The sequence below is a fragment of the Pipra filicauda genome, unplaced genomic scaffold (genome assembly GCF_003945595.2).
Source record: "Pipra filicauda isolate LSUMZ 115617 unplaced genomic scaffold, ASM394559v2 scaffold151_size3305965_pilon, whole genome shotgun sequence".
Lineage (NCBI taxonomy): Eukaryota > Metazoa > Chordata > Aves > Passeriformes > Pipridae > Pipra > Pipra filicauda.
In genome coordinates this window covers 1,896,484-1,920,158 of record NW_024104007.1, presented here as the reverse complement: position 1 = coordinate 1,920,158, position 23,675 = coordinate 1,896,484, and the positions used below count along the sequence as shown (strand labels likewise).

The 23,675-nt window shown below is 41.1% G+C and overlaps 1 protein-coding gene across 7 annotated transcripts in view; it reads right to left on the bottom strand.

Moving 5' to 3' along the window:
- ESR2 (estrogen receptor 2) overlaps positions 1-15,804 on the bottom strand; it is a 42,289-nt gene extending 26,485 nt beyond the window's left edge. For 2 of the 7 annotated variants that reach the window (XM_027716627.2, XM_039378987.1), the window contains exons 1-5: positions 15,563-15,804; positions 9,949-10,041; positions 8,986-9,076; positions 5,214-5,686; positions 719-894 (exon numbers count right to left, since the gene is read on the bottom strand). In XM_027716627.2, the coding sequence (XP_027572428.1) occupies positions 719-894; positions 5,214-5,686; positions 8,986-8,988 (652 nt within the window). In that variant the 5' untranslated portion in view covers positions 8,989-9,076; positions 9,949-10,041; positions 15,563-15,804. The remainder of the gene's footprint in view (positions 1-718; positions 895-5,213; positions 5,687-8,985; positions 9,077-9,948; positions 10,042-15,562) is intronic. The other 5 variants (XM_039378988.1, XM_039378985.1, XM_027716629.2 and 2 more) reach the window with 5 other exon arrangements.
- Between the last annotated feature and the right edge of the window lie 7,871 nt (positions 15,805-23,675).

Here is a 23,675-nt window from a genome sequence, read left to right as displayed (position 1 = left end):
TCCAAAGCTGCAATACAGTGCCTAAGTGACTTCCATTGGCTGTGATAGCAAACATGAAGCCCTACATTCACACTGCAGCCACTCAGTAAAGTTGAACTAAATAAGAAATATTTAAGAACTTAAACATGGAAGTGGAAGTCTTAGACTGAGAGATCTGGTGGAGTAAGAGATATGGCAATCTAGGCCCTGGGTGGTGGAGGCCTGAGTATTAACAATAATCAGGTTAGTGCCTAACATGTGCTACACATATTTTTATATCCTACATAGTGTGTAGATATTATACGCTATGACTCAACAGCTCTGGGCAATATAGTCTTGTTAAGAGTAGTTCCTGGCAAGCAAAGTCTCCAGATAATTGCCTACTTTGAGTCTGTGACAACAAATTCACAATTACTACATCTATGTTGGGACACAAACTGTCATTACACTCACGGGTCTGTTGTGCCACCCACCCAGGACTTTGCTGTGGGGCCGTCCCGTGCTATGTGTTCCACCTCCTCTCTAAAGAAATCAATTGCTCCCTCTGTAATGTTTCCAGATCTTGATAACATCAGAGCCAAAAGACAGAGCAGTCAAATCACATGTGGTTCTCTTTTCAGAGTACAGCATCATGCCCCAGAATTTCAGATCAGTTCATTACTAGTAGACCCACTGCTGCAGCTCCTGGTCATACGGAACAACCTATTTGAGCAACATTATCAAAAGCCGATTGTCCTACCTTGAATGCTTCTTTTAAAGAATGCTTTGCAGCCTTCACAAGACCAGACCCCATAGTGGTATCCCGAAGCATAGTCACTGCAGACTGCACAGAAGTGGGCATCCTTTTTTGAGCCGGGATTGTTTGCAATTGGGCTCATACAGTCATCGCCATTAGTTTTCCTTTTTAACGTTTCTCTGATAGAAAAGAAAAACATCTGTTATAAAAGAGGAGAAATTAAATCTGCACTACAAAGAGTTTCATGGTTTTCCATTGTCTTCTATTCTCTCTCTATAGAGTCTCATTTCTGAACACAGGATAGTGTGAAACACTGTAAAGACTTTTCTGACAAGGTAATTTAAAGCATGTAGTCTGGTCCCTGAGCTTTCAGTGATGAGAGACTATAAAGTTCTAAAATACTGAAAGGCATAAAACTGGACTGCTGATATGTCAATCACATGAACCCTGGGAAAATCATACGGAATGCTGACGGATCTTGAAGAATTCTTGAAAATGTACAAGTCCAGGAATTTGTGAAGCCAGTGGACTTTGCCTTTCGGAAGCTTCACAGGGAAAATGAGAACTCAGACAGCTCAGACTGACACGACAAATGCTACAACGAACAGAGCTGCAGTTTGTACTGTTAGTAAGGCAAAATTACGTTGCACATATGTTCTCAAGTATTTAATCCTTTACATGAGGTTTTATTCATTCAGTGACATTCTGGAGACAAATAACTTGAGATGTGAATCTCAGCCCACAAGACTGACTCATGATGTTAGTCAAAGTTTTCTCTTCGAGGGGATGACCACATTGGTCACCCAAATGCTAAATAAATGGAAGTCTGAATACAAGAATAATGGAGAAACACAATTAATAAAATACTTTCATTCATAAAAAAATTAAAAATTGCTCTGTATAAATTAGTAAGAGATACAAAGTCCTGAAGCGTTGCAAATAATTCCAACAAACAGTAACTATTCTTAGTGACTGAATTAAAATGAAAACAGGATAAAAACATGAAATAACAGCCAATTCCTGACACCAGGGTCCTGTAAACAAACAGCAAGAGGAAAGGAACTTAGATTATCAGTAATGTGGGGTTTAGGTATAGGAAGTACATCCATTGTATCCTTTTTATCTGGATGTCATTTTCTTGGTGGTTTTAGCACATTATGCCTTCAAATACTGTCATGGACAAACTCTCAGCAGCAGTTTGACAGAAGGAAAGGTGTATAGTCAATTTATAGGTATAAATTTAATCACAGAGGCAGAATTTAGAAACTCTAGAATTTTCCTCGTCCCACTTTCCAGCAGGGTTAGGGAGGAGAAATAAAATCAGTTGGGATAAGACAGCAGGTAGCACAGTTTATGACTTCTATAGAACAAGGGCAAGTTTAAACAGAACATTGGAAGCATGTTGCAAGTGCTGTCAGAGGCTTTAACTAATATATTACAAGTAGACTTTGTGCTGGTTTCATGACAGGAGGTAAGGACAAACACACCCACATGCCAACTACAAATCATCAAGTTCATAAGTATATGAGGAGAACGTGCTCCAATTTCCTAGTAGAAAATTTGAAAAGGAAAAAATGGTGTTTCTTGGACAAATTTCAAACCAGAAAAATTAAGGTATTTGTTGTACAATTGAGTTACTGAAAGATTTTTTTACAACATTAATTCATTCAGATATTGCAGGGCAGAAGAGTGTTTAGATGTTTTAACAAGCTTAGTCTCCGATGACACACGCTCCCCCATTAATGGATTGGTGAATCACTGAGTTGTTTCCCATTCTGCCATGCTGGGAAGACTGAGGGGGATCTCTCCTTTAGAGTAAAGGGATTGTATCACATATGCTTAATATGCTGCTAATGAAAGGAAGAAAAAACGTTGCTATTCCTTCCCATTTCCCTGTATCTGGAAGCAAAAGTAATTTTGCATTTCACATTAGTAAAAGAGGTATATTTTTAAGCTTTACTTGGGAACCGTGATCCAATTGTGAGGGTCAGAAAAGACTCAAAATCAGCTGGAGAGTCTCTCTGTGACTGATTGATACGCTGAGGAGAGTGATGTTTATTGCCCTCGTTAAAGGACCAAGATGTTATGGATGAAAATAAAGAAAAAGCACAGATTGTAACACTCGGTGAGGAGCGTTGCTTTTTTACCTTCCAGCCATGACAACTGTTTTTAAAAAACACTTTTTCTTTCCGTACTTAAAAGTGGAATGACAGCCACCCTGCACACATGCAAGCTGGAAGACTTCCACAGACTGTGGCAAACAGTTTGCACACAGAGGAACCATCTGGAACAAATTCCTCCTGCGTGCCAAACAGGCACCAGAGCCGCCTGTCTGCGACAGCTGCAGCGGCACAGCAGGAGGCTAAAACCCCATCAATTTGTTACCAATGTCTTTAAGGACAACAGAACCAGCAAACAGTCAAGAGCTTTAAGGGACGCGGTCCCGAGACTGGAAGGATCAGGCAGAGTGTCCACACCAACAGCAATCCCCACGCGTGGTTAGAGACCACATCCCAGCACCCTTGGGACTGGAGCACCTCGGAATTCTCAGCAGATAAACAAGCTGCCAGGTCCTCCAGATGAGCTGGCAGGAGTTGGTTGGATGCCCACAATGCTCCTGCACCAAAGGATGCAGGAAAATTGGGGATTTACCCTGGCTGCCACTGAGGAACCACGTGGAAAAAGATTTATCGCTTTATGCCTCTTTGTATTCCTCTCTATGGTTTCTATATAGAGATGTTAAGTTTCCATAAAAAGAATTAAGACTTTTTAAAAATTAACTAGTAATTAATTTGCTACTAGTCATCCTACTACTCTGAGCAACCTGGTCTAGTGAGAGGTGCCCCTGCCCATGGCAGGGGGCTTGGAACTAGATGGTCCTTAAGGCTCCTTTTAACTCAAACCATTCTGTGAGAAAAAAATTATACTCCAGGTTTTCTTGGTTTCTCTTTGTTAGGTCATCATGAGCTACATGAGCAATAGTCCTTATACATCTATACAAATAGCAGAATTATTTATTTAAACTCCAGTGTGGCAGGTTTGGCTTCCCTTCTGTCTATGTAGAGAGGTCACTGCAGAGCATCAGACAGGAGCTCTTGGATTATTCCAACTGTTGTCCCATCATCCGGACAGCTTCAAACACTAACCTACAGCAGCCTTCCCAGGGTTGTCAAAGTTTTGGAACCCTAACCAAAGTGGGAAGAGTTTGCATGTTATCCCTATTCACATCAAAGCTGCTCAGGGAATTCTTCTGTGTGTAAGTGCTACCCAAACAGTGTCTCCCAATCCACACACCTACACTGAAAGTACATTCACACTCCAGAACTGCCTGCTACTCTCTGCCAACTCCAAGTAGTGACTAGTCAGGTGGCTGGGATGAAGGTCTGTGCAGCCTACAAGTCAGAAGTAGATGTGGATCCCATACCTTAGTCCTGTGCAGACAGCTTAAAGTTCACCCACTGCGGTACAAATGTGGGTAGTCTCCAAATAGCACAAATCCTTTAACAATTGAGTTAAAACTGTTGCCAGGACACGCTATTTTTCATACTCAAAATGACTGCTGAAGTTAAATAAGGAGCCCTACGAATAAAAATACAGCTGCTAAAGCAGGAACAGCACCTGCAACATCCTGAGCTTTTATCCATCCAACAAATGTGCCCATGAATGGAGTAATTTCATCAGCTGATGATTTACACACTGCTTAAGGTTTGCAGTATGAGTAAATGTGTGGAAAGAGAACATATTTTTGCAGAGTTTCTTGTCAGCTGAAAATTTAGTCTGACTGCTGTTCACAACAATTTTACAAAGTCAGTTGAGAACAGCAACAAGAAACAAAGTCAGACTTTTTCAGTAGCAGCCCCCTTTTAACATGATGCATGCTGCTATGTGACTGTTCATACTAAAACCAAAGAGCAAAGAAAACATTTCCCTTGAATTTCAAGTTATTGAAAAGCCTTCACAACTATTACATGCAGTAAAAAAAAAAAAAAAAAAAAAAAAAAAAAAAAAAAAAAAAAAAAAAAAAAAAAAAAAAAAAAAAAAAAAAAAAAAAAAAAAAAAAAAGAAAAATCAAATCTGGATAAAAAGAAATTCAAACAACATTGTATGAAAAGGAAAAAAGAATGAACTTTTACTTCTTTCACTCAAAATTTGCAAGAGCAAAATTAATTTTTGCTATACAAAGTAGCACCTAGCAGTCTTGAACTTATGTTTACACAGAGTAAACTGTTTCCACATTGAAGGTGTTTGTACTGCTTTCTGTTGGTGTTTAGTTCTCTAAGGAGATATTGAAAAAAAAAAATCTCATTTCAGAGGTTACATAAAAAAAGAACAGACACAAAACTCAGGACTGATTTGGCGTCTGGTGGAGGTTTCTTGGCTTTGTTTCATTTTTCAGAGGGACCAAGAGAAAAGCTAAATGTAAAAGGAAAAAAGACTTAAAACTAAAGAAGCTATAAATAATTCTCAGCAAAGTTTTAAAGCACCAAATAGCACTGACTTGCTCACGGGCAGCACTGGCTCCATCGGTCTTGCTTCGCACCACAGGCTCTTGGGCTGCTCTGCGTAGAGCAGTGATGACTGACAGTGCAGCGTCAGAGGGGAGAGGTGGCCAGGAGCAGACCACAGCGCACTGGGGCTCGAGGTTTGCCTCACAGCCACACTCTCTGAATCCCCAAAGTTGCTGGCAATGTTGTAATTCATCATAGCAGGGCTGCAGAAGGCCATTGCAGAATACTCGTGTCGGTTTTCCATGTAAGATGAGGGAATATAGAGTGGACTGTGCTCTGCTGTCAACGAGGTCTGGTTGCAGCTGTAGGGAACTGGAGAGATGACACCAGCAGGTGAGTTTTTTATTTCTGTTTTATTGCATCCAATATCCTGAAGAGGCAGCAACTGAGAAAAGTCCTTGTGAGAAGATGCACACAGGGACATTTTGAAGCAAGGTTGAAGGATGCTGTTTAAATATTCATCCTAAAAAGATAAGGTATGGAAAAAAAAAAAAGAATTCAAAAAGTAAGAAGCTCTGTATTAAGTATTTTATCTAAAAGAAAAAAGGAACCACTAAACCATAAAATATAAAAATGTCTTGTTAAAACAGATTAAACTGCTCTTAATCAATGTACAAATTTACTACCTTTAAGAAAAAGAAAGCTTTCTAGAATATCCTTAAAAATAAAGGTTAAGACACATGTTGAGTTCAGAGTCCCTTAAAAAATAATAACAATAATTTTAAAAAATAAATTATTTAAAGCTCAAAACAAATATGAAGGTGACAACTTCAATCTTAACAGGAGTAACTTGTTACAACCAGGGTAAAACTATGCTGCATCAAAAGGAAAATTACCCTGTGGTCCACAGTTATGGAGGAGAAATCAACTCTTTATAACTCATCATCTCCTGCTGTAACTGTACTACAGTCTTCAGCCTTGTACTACAGGGTACTTCCCTTTTCCATCACAAACATGTAACAGCAGATATTTTGAAAACGAGCACGCACACATGTATCCCCTATACTTTCCAAACCCAGAACTCCACTGCACATCCCTCTCCACAGAGGAGGAAGACATGTAATGGATGTCAGCAAGCAATGCAACTTCATCACTGAGAGGTCCCTCGATACGGCACCTCTGAACAGAGCCATTAGAAAAGCAGAAGTCACACAATGCAGATATTTGCAAAGCTGACAACACAACTCCAGTGATTTCATAAGGTCCAGAAGTTTTTTAATTCTCTGCCACTCCCCATGGTTCTCATCTGGCTCAGCTATCAAAACAGAGACCTTAAAACACCCACAGTAAATACTCTTTGCCAGATTTAGGTATACCCAAATTATTTAAGAGAGAAAAAAATTTTGAAAAGAAAAAAAAAGCCCACCAAAAGCATCCTCCAAAACATAAGTCCTGTCCTGGAAGCATTACTTCACAGTGGCATTTAAAAATATTTTTTTCTTTATTCTTCATTAAAAGTTTCATCTGCAATTCATTCCAGCTCTGAAGACAGACATAGTTTGCAATCCAAAACAATTTCGTATCCAAAATATCAAGTTCCAGCCCCCTCAATCTGATACTGCAGTGTACTTTTACAGAAAAGACCTTAACACAAAAAATCACTGGATAATTAAACAGTCACCCACAGCTTTGCTGTTTCTCAGGTTGCCAAGGTATAGATGCTAAATCTTCTTACCTTTTTTCATCTCACATGACCAAAAAGCAAGATGAGGAAGATTCAAACACAAGTTTGCTGAAGTACAACAACCTCCCTGTCCCCAAAGTTCTCAGCCAGATGACATTTCTAGTATGCAGTCTTGGGCAACTAACACGGTTTTCTCCTCTAGGGTGAGGACTGAGAGTAGAATCATTAACAAAAAATGTAAGAAATAGTCTTATATTTCTTAGTTGAGAGTCCTGTCTCACTCTGCACTGTCTATGAAACTGAAGATATATGTAGAAATATCCAGGAACTCATTTAGATCAGTTCAGGCACTTCACTCCCAGCTGCTGTTTTTTCCTTTGTGGGAAACAGGAAAGTGAGATATTTCAGCAGCTGTTTGTGTCCAGCAGTTCTTGGACTGGAACTCCAGTGCAGTCAAAGCAGGAGAATCTGACCTCACCCCTCACACAACCTACAGCCTTCATCTGCCCCCACCAGATGCTTCACAGCCTCCTCTAAGAGAAACCAAGCATCCTGCAAATTTCACTGCAAAAAGCACTGACAATCCCAAAGGTGCTTTCGCTCCCAGGTTATAGGGTGGGTAACCCTGGGCAATTTTTCAGCAGCAAGTGATGGAACTAAGAAATTATCTAGGGAGTATTTGCAGTGGTTACTGCAAGTGGGTCCAGTGAGCACACTGGATTCAACATGCATTGGAAGCTTCTGTGTAGGCAAAGCTGTATATTCCTTGTAATCTTAGAGGCTGCATGTATTGAGGATGTGCATGGAAACTCTGCCAGAGCACCCAGAATATCCAGCAAAAGCTGTCTGTGCTAACTGGGTCCCTCTGTCCCCTTTGGAGGGGCACCCACTGCAGGGGAACCCCAAACCCTTTGCAAAGAAGAACCTGAGCAACATTACAGCAACATCTCTCTTAGGATCAGCTAGACACATTCTGCTGTGGTACTCCAATAGATTTTGCAGCAGGCAACTGTTTGTGTAGTTTTCCCCAGTATTTGGAAAATACATGCTGTAGAAGCAGAGAGAACACAGAGCTGCTACTACACAATTCTATGAACTGAAATCAGCTGAGATTTAAGTCATGTTTTTCTGCAGAGGGAATCCACTAGTGTGTGTATGCAGAATAACTGCCTGTTTAACAGAAGGACATATTGTCTCCAAAGGGCAACACACAGTATTTAGCAACATACAGAGAAGTTACCAGAAGCAAGAGTGAGGTTTGTTTTAGGGATGGGAGTTCACACAAGCATGAGATGTCAGTACAGCCTTCCTGAAAAACATACTGCTTATGACTTATTTACAAGAGAAGGGACTCTGGGGTCCAGGAGGTTAAAGAAAACTGTACTCATGATCTTCAGCAGGCTGTAATATAGTGAAAAAATAACAGCATTGGCCTCAGATAATTAACTTGGGTAGCAGAAATAGTTTAGCCGCAGTAGACTATGGATCTACATGCAATCCCGTAGTTCACGTTTCTTTATATCTAGAGAGTTTAAAATGGGAAGCCCAGAGCCTCACAAATAAAATGAAAGTGATAAAATTGTCCATTATTGCTCAAAAGGTCCTAAAAAATTACTGCTGGACTGTGAAGTTGTGTGTCTTAAAGAAGGACTGAAGATTGAGGAAGCCAGATCTCAAGATCTGAGGCCGGAGAAAACAAACTCCACTAACACCAGTAACTCAGAAGGAAGCACAACCACATTTAAGACAAGGATTACAATAAACAGTGCAACAGGCTAATAAATTTGTTCCATCCTGGTATAATGTCCTCATATCTTAGGTACTATTCATTAAACAGAAAATAACTACTTCTTAAAGTGAAGTCCTGTCCCAACACTATCTCTTACTCTGAAGAAGGATTATAAAAGCAAGATTCAACTATAAAGCACATTATTTAGACTCAGTCTATCAGCACTGCACTAGATCTGTACCAAACACAGAAACAAACCAGGTGTCCATTATTTTTATACTCCAGTCTTCTGGGAGTCTGAGAATGTTTCAAACCACTTAAGTCAGTTTAACTTAGCAAGATATTCAACAAGCGAAATGCCACTATGAAATAAATAGCCACTCTGGCCAGTTCCTTGAGTCACACTTACCATTCACAGAGCCAAGACACTACGGGCAGGATTCACATCTGACAGAAGAGAAAACAACTCCATCGTCTCCAATACTCAGAAGATGACACTGCTATGTGGGATGATGTGGGGGAAAAAAAGGATGTTATCAATGTTCTCCAAAAAAAAAATAAAAAAAAAAAATTAGGTTTCTTGTCTTTAAAAAACTCTACAACAATTGAATGTGCAAGACACAGCAGACGAGGGACACGAACTGGTTTAGATGTCATAGTCAAACAGACACATGGGTAAATAATTAAGCCATCTGACCTATTTGAACAAACTCAAAAGCCACTTATTGCACATTACCTATACCAAGTATCCCTTTAAAAGCCTTGTGTGAAAAAACTAATTTAATTTTTTTGGTTGGTTGGTTTTTAGAGCTGTTTTTTTTTTTTTAGTTTTTGAAGGGGGAAAAATAGGTAGAGAGGGCAGGGTGCCACGTTTTATAGCCTGCTTGGGTACATAATACAATAGCTTTTCCTAGAAAAATGCAACATTGCAAAAAACGAGGGAGTGATGGATGTTCTCAGGCACCCTTCCATCAACATACACTACAACATACTTGGAATTTTATATATATTTTGAGTAAAGGCTTCTTGCAATAGAGAATCAAGATGACCTTTTTCTCCACTAGGCTTAAATTAAAGTGCAATCATTCTCCTAAATAGAGGTGATTCAGCAAGGGTTCGTTCCACTACCCCACAGCTGAAGCCCCTCAGTCATCTTGTGGAGCATTCTATTAATATTCTGTTAAGTTACATTTTACACAACTCACCGCAACAATAAACTGAATCATTTTCTGAAAAAGTGATCACTAAAGGAAAGTCGTTCTACAAAATGACACTTATGCTTCAGGTTTTGTGAAAAACTTATTACTCATTAAACACAGCGGTGCCAGATATTGCCAACAGAAAGCAGGCAAGTAAACAAGTTTATTATTACCTGAGAAGGACTAGATGCAACAAGTAGGAGGGAGACAGGGAAGTAAAATGAAAACACAGCTATCTGTCCAGACCTCAGATGTTGTACTCATTCCTGCAAAATTAATAATCTGTTCTCAGTGACCTCAAGACCTTCTCTGAAGAAAGTGTTGCAGATTAAAAGCAGACAGGAAAGAATACTTTGAAACACTTAAGCAAAACAAGCACCCTTTGGCCTATGTTAGCCTTTGAGATACCGAGGACACTGACAACTTCTAGACTATTCTAAGTATTTTTAAATATGTTTCAGGGCTCAATGCACATGACATGGAGGCACCAAGGAAACTGGGCTTGTTCCTCTAGAGGAATACAAGACTGTAATCTTCTACCCTCCGAAACGGAGCTACAAAGAGAAGAAATCCAGACTCTTTTCAGAAAAAGTGCACAAGTCAGAACAAGAGATCACAGTGACAAGGCAGCACAAGGGAAATTTCAGCAGAATATATGAAAAATTCTCCACAGTGAAAATTAAGCACAGGAACAGGATCTCCAGAAAAGCTGTGAAATCCCTATCTTCAAATACCAGAAGGTGCTATAAGGTCTACCCAGAGCCTTCTCTTCACCAGGCTGAACAACCCCAGCTCTCTCAGCCTGTGTTCGTAGTAGAGGTGCTCCAGCCCTCTGATCATCTTTGTGACCTCCTCTGGACTCGCTCCTTCTTATGTTCCACGTCCTTATGTACTCAGTATTCCAGGTGGGGTCTCACAAGGGCAGAGCAGAGGGGCGGAATCACCTCCCCTGTCCTGCTGCCACACTCTGCCTTTGATGCAGCCCAGGCCACAGTTGGCTTTCTGGGCTGCAAACACACATTGCTGGATCACACTGAGCTTCTTGTCAACCAACAACCAAGTCCCTCCTCCTCAGGGCTGCTCTCCATTCCTTCTTCAGTTGCCCTGACCCAAGCAAGCACCTTGCACTGTGCCTTGTAGAAGTTCATGACGTTCACACAGGCCCATACCTCCAACCTGTCCAGGTCCCTCTGGATGGCATCCCTCCCCTCCAGCATGTGACAGCACCCCACAGCTTGATGTCATTGGCCAACCTGCTGAGGTGCACTTGATCCCATTGTCCGTGTCATCAACAAAGGTGTTAAATAATATTGGTCCTAATACGGACTCCTGAGGGACCCCACTTGTTGCTGGGAAATCTTTAGTTTGTATGACTGCTGAGAAGCATCTGCCATCAAAAAGGGCAAAAGCTTGTGGATAAAATTCCTCATTTTCCCCAGTAGGAATTTTACACAGCTTGGAGGATTACTGAATAACTGTCTCTAAGTTATTGGCACGATGTAGACATGAGCTGGCACAGGGGCTGAGAGTCTTTGACTCAAGTCAAGTTCTTTCGGTTTAGTCTTTCAGCAATTCAACATCTCTTGTCTTATAAATAAATTGGGGACTGAAAATTCTCCGGAATTTATTCCCTTTTCCCACAGCAGTTCCCACACACAGGTCTGTGAGGATATACGGCAGCACACAGTGAGCAGAGCCGGCAGCAATGCACTCATGCCAGCCAGAAATTTGAGAGGAAAGGGAGCGTGTCTAAAAAAGTCAATATGTGAAGAAAAACAAGTAAATCAGGCAATAGGGACAGAAAAGGAATTGAAACTTCCTACTTTCTCAGGGCAGATAATATCTATCTTTCCTTCTGATGAAAGCAAAGGTGAGAGATCTTCCCTGGCAGCAACTGTCCATCACTAGGCATAAAGACCTGTGATAGGATTAAGAGCCCTTTGGCCAATGGACAAAAGAGTAAAGTCATAATTGCCCCTAAAACCTGAGCCCCTGGCAATCTATTGGTAACAACATTAGATAGATGGATAGACAAGTGGAACATATACCCAAATTATGTGAACTAATTTATTTCTGCAGCTCAGGCTATACCACCCTGGCAGATCTGGTCTGCCATAACTCTAAAAGACAGAGTGGGAGTTTCTATTTGTCATGTACGTCAGCAAATGTGGGATTTAATTTCTCCTGGCTAAGTAGACATGATGCATTGGCTGTTCCCCATACCATGCCATGCCTCAGGCTCCTCAAATGACGTCTTGCTTTATGAGGCTGAGAAGCAATGGTCATAACCATAGCTGTCTTTGGCAAAAGAAAACCTTCCTTGCAGAAATGCTGTCAGGGATTTTTTTTTTTTCAGATCTAGATGACCTGAAGAAAAAGAAGTATTGTTTGTTTTTTATTTCCTGCCAGACCCATGTGCAATATCCCTTATTCCACCTTCTCCTCCCCCAAATGGTGTTATTTACTGTGTTATTCCGGACAACCCCTTTACTATGCAAACGATTTATGCCATAGGATTAATTTAGGTAGTCAAATAGTCTGTTTCACTAGTCGTCTTAGTAAGCAATGATCCCAAAGCCTCTTCAGCAAACAGCACTTGACAGCATTGATTCAAAGACAATCAGTAGTGTCTGTCCAAGAAAAACATGCCAGATGTAGTTTTCCACCACTGCCACTCAGGCAGCCACTAATGCTGTGGGGTTGCACTGCACTTTAGGAGACACTGAGAGACCTGCTTCACTGTGGGACTCTGACAGCAAAGAGAGTCCCATTTAATCATAGAATGGTTGGGGTTGGAAGGGACCTCCATCGTCCAGTTCCAGCCCCTCTGCCATAGGCAGGGGCACCTTCCACTAGACCAGGTTGCTCAAAGCCCCACCCAGCCTGGCCTTGAACACTTCCAGAGGTGGGGTTTACAACTTGCTTGGCTCCATATCCAAACAATATGGTTTGGAAATCCATGCCTGCCTTACATAATATGTGGTTGCCTTACCTTTACACAGTAAAGGTATAAAACTTTTGTCCTTTTAGTCATATTTTCTATCATGGTGTAGAAATGAAATCTATGTATGAATATGTATGAAATGCAGAACACCTTTAGCTGCTTTTCTGGTTTTAACTACAGTAAATTACTTTTCTTATTGGAATTTCTGTAAAATACTATGCCAATTTTATTCATTTTGTTGTGCATCTTCACATTTACAACAAATTCAGGACTAAATATTTTCCCCTGAAATTTTATTCTAACTTCTCGAAAAAAAGTTTTTTCAACAGTTTTTTGATACCTGATTTTTGATGACTTAAAAGACTTACAACCACCTAACAAATTAGTAATTACACTGTAACTTTTCCCCCATCATCACTAAAATCACTGAAATAACACAGAAACGAAGGCATTGCTTACTCTTGCCTTTCAAACTATGAAACACTGTTACAACACTTTATGAAATCCCAGGTCAGATATGTTTAACATCATCTACAGGTAACAAAAGTTTGTGTATATGTCCTTTAAACAAAAAGTTGTTCTAGATTTGCCTCATCTAGAGACAAAAACCTGCCTTTTACTGTGAGTAAAACCCTGTCTCAGCTCAGTCAGTCAGAATTTTGTTGATGTTTCCCACCAATGGACATTAGTCTAACATATTAATTAAGGCAAAACTGTAATGTCTCCTCCTAGTCTTATTGAATGATTTCTGAGGAATTATTCTGGCATTTCTGTTTTCTGAGCTTCTTATGTTCTGTCTCTCAAGGAATGGTCTGGCAAACTCTTCTATGTGCATATTTCTTGCTGCTGGCAAAAGCATGTTGCAGATAACTGAAGAAGAGGACAGTAAAGTAAAGGGTATAAAATTTGTTCAGCCCCCTGGGTCACCATCCCTTCTCCCTGTAAGCTCTTTGCTACTTGCACCTTTAAGCCTATATTCAAGAATCTGAACTAAAACTATGAGTATTTAAAGAGATCACACACTAACATGGATTTATAGTGGTTTTAATTAAAATAATTTAATCCATTCTTTATCAGAACATCATTAAAGACACTCTGCCTGACTTATTGAAGACAATTCTGCAACTGCAACATTTTAACAACACCTCTAGAACTATGGGTATTTTCTTCCTGTGATATTTTAAGTTTTTCAGGTTATCAGCAAACAAATTCACTAGGATATGAAACAGTTTTTGTGTTTCCACTTTCTCCAGCAATACTTGAAGCTCCGTTAACTGATTCTCATTTACAGCACTAAAGAAATCAACTGCAAAGAAACATCAGATTTGTCCCTCCTTTCAGGTCTCAGATTTTTATTGTTATTTCTCTTTTGAAAGCCTGAGGAAGCTGAGCTGTTCACTTACACACATACACAGAGTGACCAGCCTGAGAATGGAGACACTACAGCCATCTTCTTCTAACACTGTGTTACAGTCTCTGTGTCTGCAAAATTTAAGTTACATCTTATTTAAAAATCTATAGGGAAGTTGAGAAAGGAAAGTAAAAACGAGGGGTAGCCACAGAGGGGTGATTCTACGCTTGAACTTTGTTCACAAACAAAAAGAGGAATCTTAACAGACTTCTCAAATACCAAATAAAAGTTCTAAAGCTTTAAATTAGAAATACAAAATGTACTTGTTGCTTCAGTAAAGGCACTGGTCTTAAAATTCTCCCTCTCTTAAGGGGACAACAGATGAGTAAAGAATTTCAAGGGTACAGATGAGGAAACAGATTGCTGGTAACACTGAGTACATCAGAATCAAATAGTAAATGACTTTATGTTCAAAAGTGGTTTCTCGTGCAACCCATAACCATATCAAAACTTCCTCTGCACATAAATGGTAATTGTGCATCATTCTCCCTATGACAAGGCTGGACCCTTTCCCAAAAAGAAATAGCACATTCATCAGCCATTTCAAGGTCTAAACTGCACAATTTTCTGTTTATCTCATTCTCTCTCCAGACTGAAATTTATTTTCCCTAATAAAACCTTGGTTATAAAACATCCAAGACTAAAGAGCAGACCATTCTTGCCCTTGCTAGCCAAAAGTCTTTATGAGCATTCAGGCAGAGGTTCTGACAGGTTTGATGAAGATTTACACACGTGCTGTACAATCTTTAGTTACTGTTAAATAAACCTTTTAGCAGTGCCAAAAGCCAACTTAGGAAACAGGCTTAAGAAACACTGCCTAATTAGGAAGATCCTTCTCAAAACTGAAGATCTTATTAAAAGAGTGTAAATCTATATCATCGACTTCAATGGGAAAACTACACTGTAAGAACAAAACCTGAGATATTTATCAGTCTGAGACCTGGAAACTGAAAAGTCAAGTCAATGAGGAGACTTCCAGTAACTCCGATTTGCTTTGGATCAGGTCCTGCCAAATACTACGATGCTAAGAAGAGGTATTTATGCTTTGCTAGCATATTCATCTGTGGAGTTTTCCAAAAACCTTAAAAAACTAATCCCCTAATGTATGTTCCAAAATACTCCTTCTGCTCTCAGTGCAGCAATCCTATTCTAATTGGATCCTTAAGTCAAAGTCCTAAAATACAACAAACTTCCATAATTTTCTCTGTATCCACAAATATTTTAAAAAAACAAACCTACTGAAAGACCATTTAATCTGCGTAAACTGTTAGACTTTAAGAACAAATTTACACTGGAACTGAAACAAAAACTCTAATAATTTAACTATCTCATTTAGCTTACAGAGGCTATTGTTCAAAAATCCAGAGACTATCAATTGCAGATCTTTGGCAACATTTACAATAATAAATATTTCATTCAATATAGCACGTACCTGATTCACACTGAATAGGATTTCTGCTCTTTATAAATGCTGTGACAGCATTACATGTCAGCAAGATTTTCACATGGCAATTCTGGATTTGTTTTCCTTCTTTCCTTTATCTGTGATTCTAAAGCAGCTGTGCCCACCACCACTTAGTCATCAGATCTCAAATATGAATCTTTCCAAAGCAATGTGATGTCTGCTCATCAGTGCAAGGTTACACGAATACTATCAGTGTATCCTTTCCCGGTGAAGGCAAGACCTAAACAGAAGTTCCTCCTCCTCCTTTCTGACATAACAAGCTTCTGAATTTGTCGTTCACTGCAGTTAAAGCTCTTACACGATGGAATCGTTTCACAAGCCAAGCATTCTCAAGTGTAGCACAGAAATCTGAAGATTAACTAACCTGCAATTCTGGCAGCAAATACTGAGATTTTAAAAAGCTAAATCAAACTTTTTATATCTTTGTCACAGGAAAACCTGAAACATAATTAACATTTGCTCTGAAGCAAAAATGTTCTCATCTTAGACATTCTGGGCAGCATAATTAATAAACTCCTTTGGCATTGTTTTTAAACACCAGATGCATAAAACACAGACAATGTAACTACATTCATTTTCAAAACAAGCAAGTTAATTAGAAGCCATTTAGGGTGATATCTTTGTTTTACTGAGTGTCATGGTTTAAACCCAGCTGTCAGTTAAGCACCACACAGCCACTGACATGCTTCCCATTGGTGAGATGGGGGAGAGAATTAGAGGAGTAAAAGTGAGAAAACTCGTGGCTTGAGATAAAGACAGTTTAATAGGTGAAGCAAAAGTCACCCACACAAACAAAACAACACAAGGAATTCATTCACTGCTTCCCATGGGCAGGCAGGAAAGGAGGGATACATCATGTTTACCAATGACTGGTGAAGACAAACACCATCACTCTGAATGTCCCCCCTTCTTCTTCCCTCAGGTTTATATGCTGAGCATGATGCTATATGATATAGGATATCTCATGGGTGAGTTGGGGTCAGCTATCCTGGCTCTGTCCCCTCCCAATTTATTGGGCACCTCCAGTCTCTTTGCTGGTGGAGTGTTGAGAAACTTGGACTCTGTGTGTTTTTCAGCAATAATAACATCCCTGAGTTATCAACACTGTTTCCAGCACAAATCCAAAACACAGCCCCATACCAGCTACTATGAAGAAAATTAACTCCCCTGCAGCCCAAACCAGCACATTCTTCACTTCTTATCCCATACAATTTATGTCATGCTCAGGTCCCACACTACCCAACACATCCCCATTACCCATCGACCCCTTCTCATCCTTTGATACAATGCAGAGATAGCATTCCCTTAGTCTATGGGCCACCCCTGCCAAATGGCCGTATATGTTCACAAATATCCACAAAATGCCCAGTGAGTTCATTTAGTCCATGATTTTGTGCTCCATCTGATACGGTGGCCACTCAGGACAGTGCTGTGTTGTGTGGAGTTACTGGGCACCAAAGCCAGCTCAGGTCAGGTCACTGCTTCTGGTAGTTCCTGCTATACTAATTCCTTAACATGCAACCCAAGTCCCAGGTTAAACAATTTAAAGATATTTCCATTACAGTCTCCACCCCTGGTCCCTTTGAGACAGATTATACGGTTTAACATTGCAATGAATTCCTCCCCTTGCCCCTGTTCCAACTTGGATTTATCCACAGGGTTGTATCTGCTCCAAAGGAGGCCTTATCCATGAGCCACAGTCTCTCCAGGGCTGTACCTGCTCCAGCATGGCCTTACCCACAGCCACAATGCCTTCAGAAATGAACCTGCTCCCGCATGGCCTTGCCCTGCCTGCAGTCCCTCCAGGGATGGACCTGCTCTGTCTGGTGTTTATCCATGGACACACATTTTGAGGTGCTCCAGCACAGCCACTGATGCCTCAAGGTGTACCTTCTCCACGGTGGATGCATCCTTGGCCCACAGTCCCTTCACAGCTTCAGCTGCTGCAGTGCAGACATAACAACGGCCACAGGTGCTTGGACACGTTCCTGCTCTGGCAAGGGCTCATCCATGGCCGTGAACATTTTGGGGTGTCCTGCTCCCATGGGCACTCATCCCCAGCTCACCATCCCTTTGACTTGAATGCACACTGGAATTCCAGCCTGCCCGGTGCAGCACAGGAACAGCAGTGTTGCCCCTGCCAGCCCAGTGCACTGCCATGGCCGTTCCCAGAACGTTCCCAGGCACGGCAGGGTGAGGCTGTTGGCAGCACAGCACTACAGCAGCACCAAAAAGCAGCCACTAACAAGCACCAGACTCTCATATATGGTCAGGCAAGCGAGACCCATGGCAAGCACAGGAGCTGCCAATTAATAGCTAAACAGCCCTGACAGCTATAAATTCAATTTAGCACATTCCAATCAAATCTGTCATTATCTTAAACTCTTCAGTCCCCATGCTGGGCATCAAAAACCACTGTCGTGGTTTAACCCCACCCAGCAACTAACACCACTCAGGTGCTGTTACGACCCGCCCCAGGAAAAGAGGGGGGGTAACCCAGGTTTTATCAATAATTCCTTTGGGGTGGATTAAAGCGAAACGACACTAAATAATCGGTGTCTGAAAACATGTATTGACAAGATTTGTTTTAACAATTTTGTATCAACAGGCATGCTAGCAGTTTGGGTGCTGTCATACCACAGTGTGACACAGAGATAACCTTTGGGGGGGGAAGAAAATGCATAGGGGAGAGAAAGGCAGGATAAGAGCAAGGGAGAGTAAGGGAAAGAAAAGCTGAGAATGGACAGCTGTCTATAGTCACCGCCCACCGGGTCCAGCGATGAAACTTGGTAGTTGCAGCTTCCGTGTCTGTCACTTGAAGTGGTGGCCTTGATCCGCCGGAGGTGAAGGAGGGAAGCCCCCACGCTCCAAGAAGTTATGAATTATTATATCCATGGTCAGTGTCACGGGCCATGCCTCGAGCCTCCGATCTCTCCCTGGGCCCTGCGCAAGAGCTGCTGAGTTTACCCTGGTTCCCGCCCTTTTCCCGACTGCCAGAGGGGGGGATGAGCTCCTATGGGCCATCAGAGGTCCTGCCCCTTCAATTGCTCATCAAAGGTCAAGAGCCTGCAAGCTCAGCTCTCGCCTTTTCAGGGTTTCACACCTTCAGCACTGGACGGAGGGAGGGGCCGGATTGCTCATCAGAGGTATAATGCAAGTCAAAAGCCTGCAAAAGTCTCCTAGAATGCACAAATCATCAAACATTTCAGTCTCTGACAGGTGCTCACTCACTGCTTCCAGGTGGGATGGGGGAAGAGAATCAGAAGGGTAAAAGTGATAAAACTCGTGGGTTGAGTTAAAGGCAGTTTAATAGGGAAAGCAAAACCCACACACACAAGCAAAGCAAAACAAAGAATTCATTCACCACTTCCCATGGGCAAGCAGCTGTTTATCATGTGTAATGGTGACTGGGGAAGACAAATGCATCACTCCAAACATCCCCTCTTTCCTTCTTCCCCAGCTTTATTTGCTGAGCATGACCCCATATGGTATGGAATATCCCCTCGGTCACTTGAGGTCAGCTGTCCCTGCTATGTCTCCCTCCCAGCTTCTGCACCTCCAGGGCACTCACTGGTGGACCGAGAAGCAGGAAAGGCCTTGATGCTGTGCAACAAAAAACCCTCTTCTGAACAACAACTAAAACATCCCTGAATTATCAACCCTGTTTCCAGCACAAATCCAAAACATAGTCCATGCTAGCTACTATGAAGAAAAGTAACTCTACCTCAGCCAAAACCAGCATAGTGTGTTAACGTTTATCAAAAAACCCACACAAAACCAAAACCAAAAAAACCCCCAAAAAACCTAAAAATTGAAGACAGGCAAGGTCCAGTTCTCAATTATACATTGGGATTGCTTTGAAAAGGCTTGATTAGTTGCAGAGCATAAATCTAATTTACTCTAGGGAAGCTGACATGCTTAATAATTTGCTTGGAAAAAGCCTCATGGTATTCATCATTGGAATTTTGACCCCAAAATACCTCAAAGTCTACACAAGTTTCTGAAACCACTTGTTGGAATTAGCAGCTGAAATAGCTCTGCCCCCTTTGCTATCAACAGCTTCTGTGCAAGCATAGCCAGGACCAGACCAAGGTAATATTACTGCCCACTCAGACAGCCCTCCCTATAATTATTTTATGCTAATGTAACTTTTCTCAGTATCAGATATGCCTTTCTACCTTGTTTCTCTGTGCTTTTCCTTGAGCCCTCTCGCCTCCTCTCATTACTATTTTGCAGGTACAAACACAGCTGCTTTTAATTTGAATTTCTTTTGTTTTAACAGATAAAGCCTTTTCCAAGCTACGGGAAATGGTTTTTGATGATTAGTTGTTATATGGAGTGTGATCTGTGTCTATCCAATCCTATTTACATCTGTGACAATCCTTTAACACTGTGCAAGGGTGAGATCATGTTCCCTACTATCCTCAGTGCTAAAGGGGTAGATAGCATTTTTTGCTAAATACCATAGAAGTGCACCTTAGTTTTTTGCACATATAAGGGCTGCTTTCCCCTCACATCCTGGCATAGCCCCTAAACAACCTGTACCAGGCCCTGGTCCTGTAAATCCCTTACTCTAAATACCTGGATACCAAATGAGCATTGGGAGCAGCATGAATTAGTTACCTGTGTATTGTATCTTTCCTCTCCATTTGGATCTTCTCTCACTTAGGAGCCACAGCTACTTTGGGTAATATAAACAAAAAACCCTTCAGTCAAGGCTAATTAAGGTTATATTAAGGATTTTATGTGTTAGATAATCAGATGGAATAAAGAGAAACCAGATAAATGATCAGGGACAGGTTGGCAGTAGACAAAGAAAAATAAGTCAGGTTCTCTTCTCTCTCTTTTATATATATAATGTAAATTAATATTTCTTAAAACAGTATAAAATTAAAGCTTTTAATGTATTTTCCTCAGAGGTTTTTTTGGGGGGGGTGAGTGTCAAGACAGGAGTTTCCACACATAGAAAGGGATTTTTAGACTCTGAGCTACAGCAGTTTGTAAGTGGAGCAGCACCTGCCTAGCAGGCATGGGGAGCAGCTACAAGGAGCCTTGAGACAATGCACAAGAACAAAAACGATCCAAATCAAATGTATCTCAGCTGTTACACTCCCTTGTGTGAGAATACATTAGTGCCAATAGACTGAAAAAGCAGTTCCTTTAGGCAAAGGCGGTGTAGTGAATGAAATGTGTAGATTTACCTACTTGATAATGCAGGCCCATCCCTGATAACTGTCTTGTTCCAGACTCAAAGAGTTATTTACATCATTATCACCTAAAATTACTCATGGCTGAGCAGCTCCCGAGGCCACAGGATTCACAATGGTGTGTACTGTCCATAAACTTCCCAAGTAAAGCCCCAACTTCTCAGCACTCCCACTATATTTAGCACCTTGTCTCACAGTCATGATTTGGCTTTCTAGCACATTCAGCTATAAAAGCAATTTGAAGAATGGCTTGACTTGAGGATTCACCTAACAAAGAACATTTTGTCCACCACCCACAAGCTTTAGAGGTGTTACAGTAAAAGGATCACACTGAAGGAGGAGTGAAGAAAAAAGTCAAGACAGAACTGCAGAAGGAATCCTTCTGGACAATGTTCATCAGTGGTTACATGTTTTTACATACTTATTATTGAACTGCTGTAGCATTCTCCTTAAGGACACTCACAGATAGCTGTAAAAAACCCTACATATTTATCTCACATATCCATAAAAAGATGTAGATTTTAAGGGAAAGAAGGATTCAATATTAAATTTGTAGAAATAAATAACACAATTATGCCTAAAAGAATTTGAAGGAAACTACTCACCCCTGTGTTATCTTAGTCAAAGGTATATTCTCATCATCTGTGAGTATCCGGTGGGTGAATACCTTGCTTTGCTACCACAGATCTTCCACCCCAGCACCACACAGAAGAAAACAACTATCTAAAGTTTTAAATTCTTTAATATCAAACTATTGCAACATACAATTGGATTCAAGATTGCTGTCATATTTTATTCTCTTTTCAATTAGTTGCAATCTTGGCAGCAGACAACTGAAGTCAAAGGCTGAAAGTCAATGGCTGAGAATACGGAACTTGTGTTTCTCGATTCTGTGCAAGAAAGAATTCTCTCTTCCTCCAATTTACCTCATCCAGTACAGGTTCAACACAGGTCATTTTGAATTTAAGTTTTTAAATGTAGAAGACCTGTTTTTTCAGAGACTCAACAGGGATCTGAAACTTCTATATAAATCATACATGAGAAAAACAGCAGTCTCCATATCACACATGCAGTATAGGATATTACTAAACAGGAGATTTGGTCTGTCCGGTTCAAAGGATTTCTCCTACTGCCACAGTTCAAACTCCCTTCTGTCCTCATTTAGCTCTTTCCATATACAGCTCCCAGCCATGGCTCATGGTTTTACAGCAGACTCCTCTATCTTCCCTTGGACCTCTTGGCCTTGAATAAGCTACTGGAGTAGAACCTGTTAGGACATATATGTCCTGAAGTAGCAATTAAGCTATTATAAATAAATATAATTTTTCTTCTGAGGTCCTAGCTTACTGGCTGCTGTTATGAAGGAGGCCACCCCATTCCTTCCAAACCAAAACCAGACTCTGTTTCTCCAGCCTTTCTGCTTCCAGGGAAGTTGGCCTCTGGAGATGATAGAAACAAAGCCCTTTCCATAGCATGAGCTCTTTCTTGCTGGTACACGTCTGTGGAGAGATCATTCAGAAGCAGTTTGTTTCTTGCTCTCCAGGAAATAAATATATATTCTTTGATCAATGCAGACACTTAACAATAACTTGCCACCTCAAAGAGCATGGTAGTGAAACTCCTGTATCTTTTTTCAACGTCACCACAAAGAGGTAGATAAAGAAACCGGTGACTCTACCCACATATTTTTTTAATTTACAGTTTTCTAAATCAGATCTCATTTTGCAACAAGTTTAGTTCAACTTTCCCTCAAAAACAATCAGTCTTCAGTGGGAGCAGCTACTGGCTGAGGTCGGATTGGGCATCTCCTCTTGTCTGACAGCTCACTGCCATCACCAGCAGCATTGTCCCTCTCTGTCCTGCCTTCTCAGGACCATGCACTCCCTCCCTTCCCCTTATGCTGGCTCTGGAGCTCACCTGGCCCAGGAGAAGTCACTGCAGCTTGGGAACTTCACAGGAAGCTATCCCAGCAAAGAAGAAGGAGGGAAAGAGGCGTGGGGGTTTTTTTCTTTCTTTCTTTTTCATCTCCGTGCTCGGCTAAGAAGAGGAATCTGCTCATTGAGAGGTCAGACAAATGACAAACCAAGAGAAACGCAGGGCTGCACAAGCAGGAATAGGTGAGGAAAGACTGCTCCTTTGACTGCAGACTGTTAGATCAGTTCCTTTATTCTTGCAAGGAAAATTTCTAGCTGCAGCTGAGGCACAGACTGGATAAAATTATAGGCCACCGGTTCTGCAGACACCCCTCTTCCTCCATCATCCCAAACTGTGGAGGAGTCAATACCCTGCCCAAACTCATTAAGAACCACTGGGAACCCCTCTTTCCCTTGCCCTCCAAGAAAATCCTCCTTTGCACCCATGGAAGTAAAGCTACAAATAAGAGAATAGGATGATGGGCGGCAGGAGCCAGCACCAGGTGTCACAAAAACAACATTAGGGTATTCATTGCAGGAGAGGTGGACTAGATATCCTTTAAATGTTCTTTCTAACCCAAACTATTCCATCATTCTATTCTCTGGATCTTGAAAGGCCCTGTTGCCACACTGTGCTGGTGACTTGTTCTCCCACAGCACAAATTCCTGTATTCGCTTCACTTCAGTTTCACTCTATACCAGCCTTCTCCCTCTTCTCAAACCATATCCCTTTCCTCTTTTTCTATCCAGCTGATCCATGACCGGCATACACCCTCCCCAAAGAAGTGCCTTCCTCCTTCTGTTCTCATTGACTCATAGCACAGAGAAGGGATCCAGATTAAAATTTACCAAAAACCAAAAAAACCTATCACTTTCTCAAGGAAACCAACAAATAGAAGGATTCTAACCTAAAACAGTTCTCCATAATAAATGCAATAATGAAATGTAAGCCTCATATTC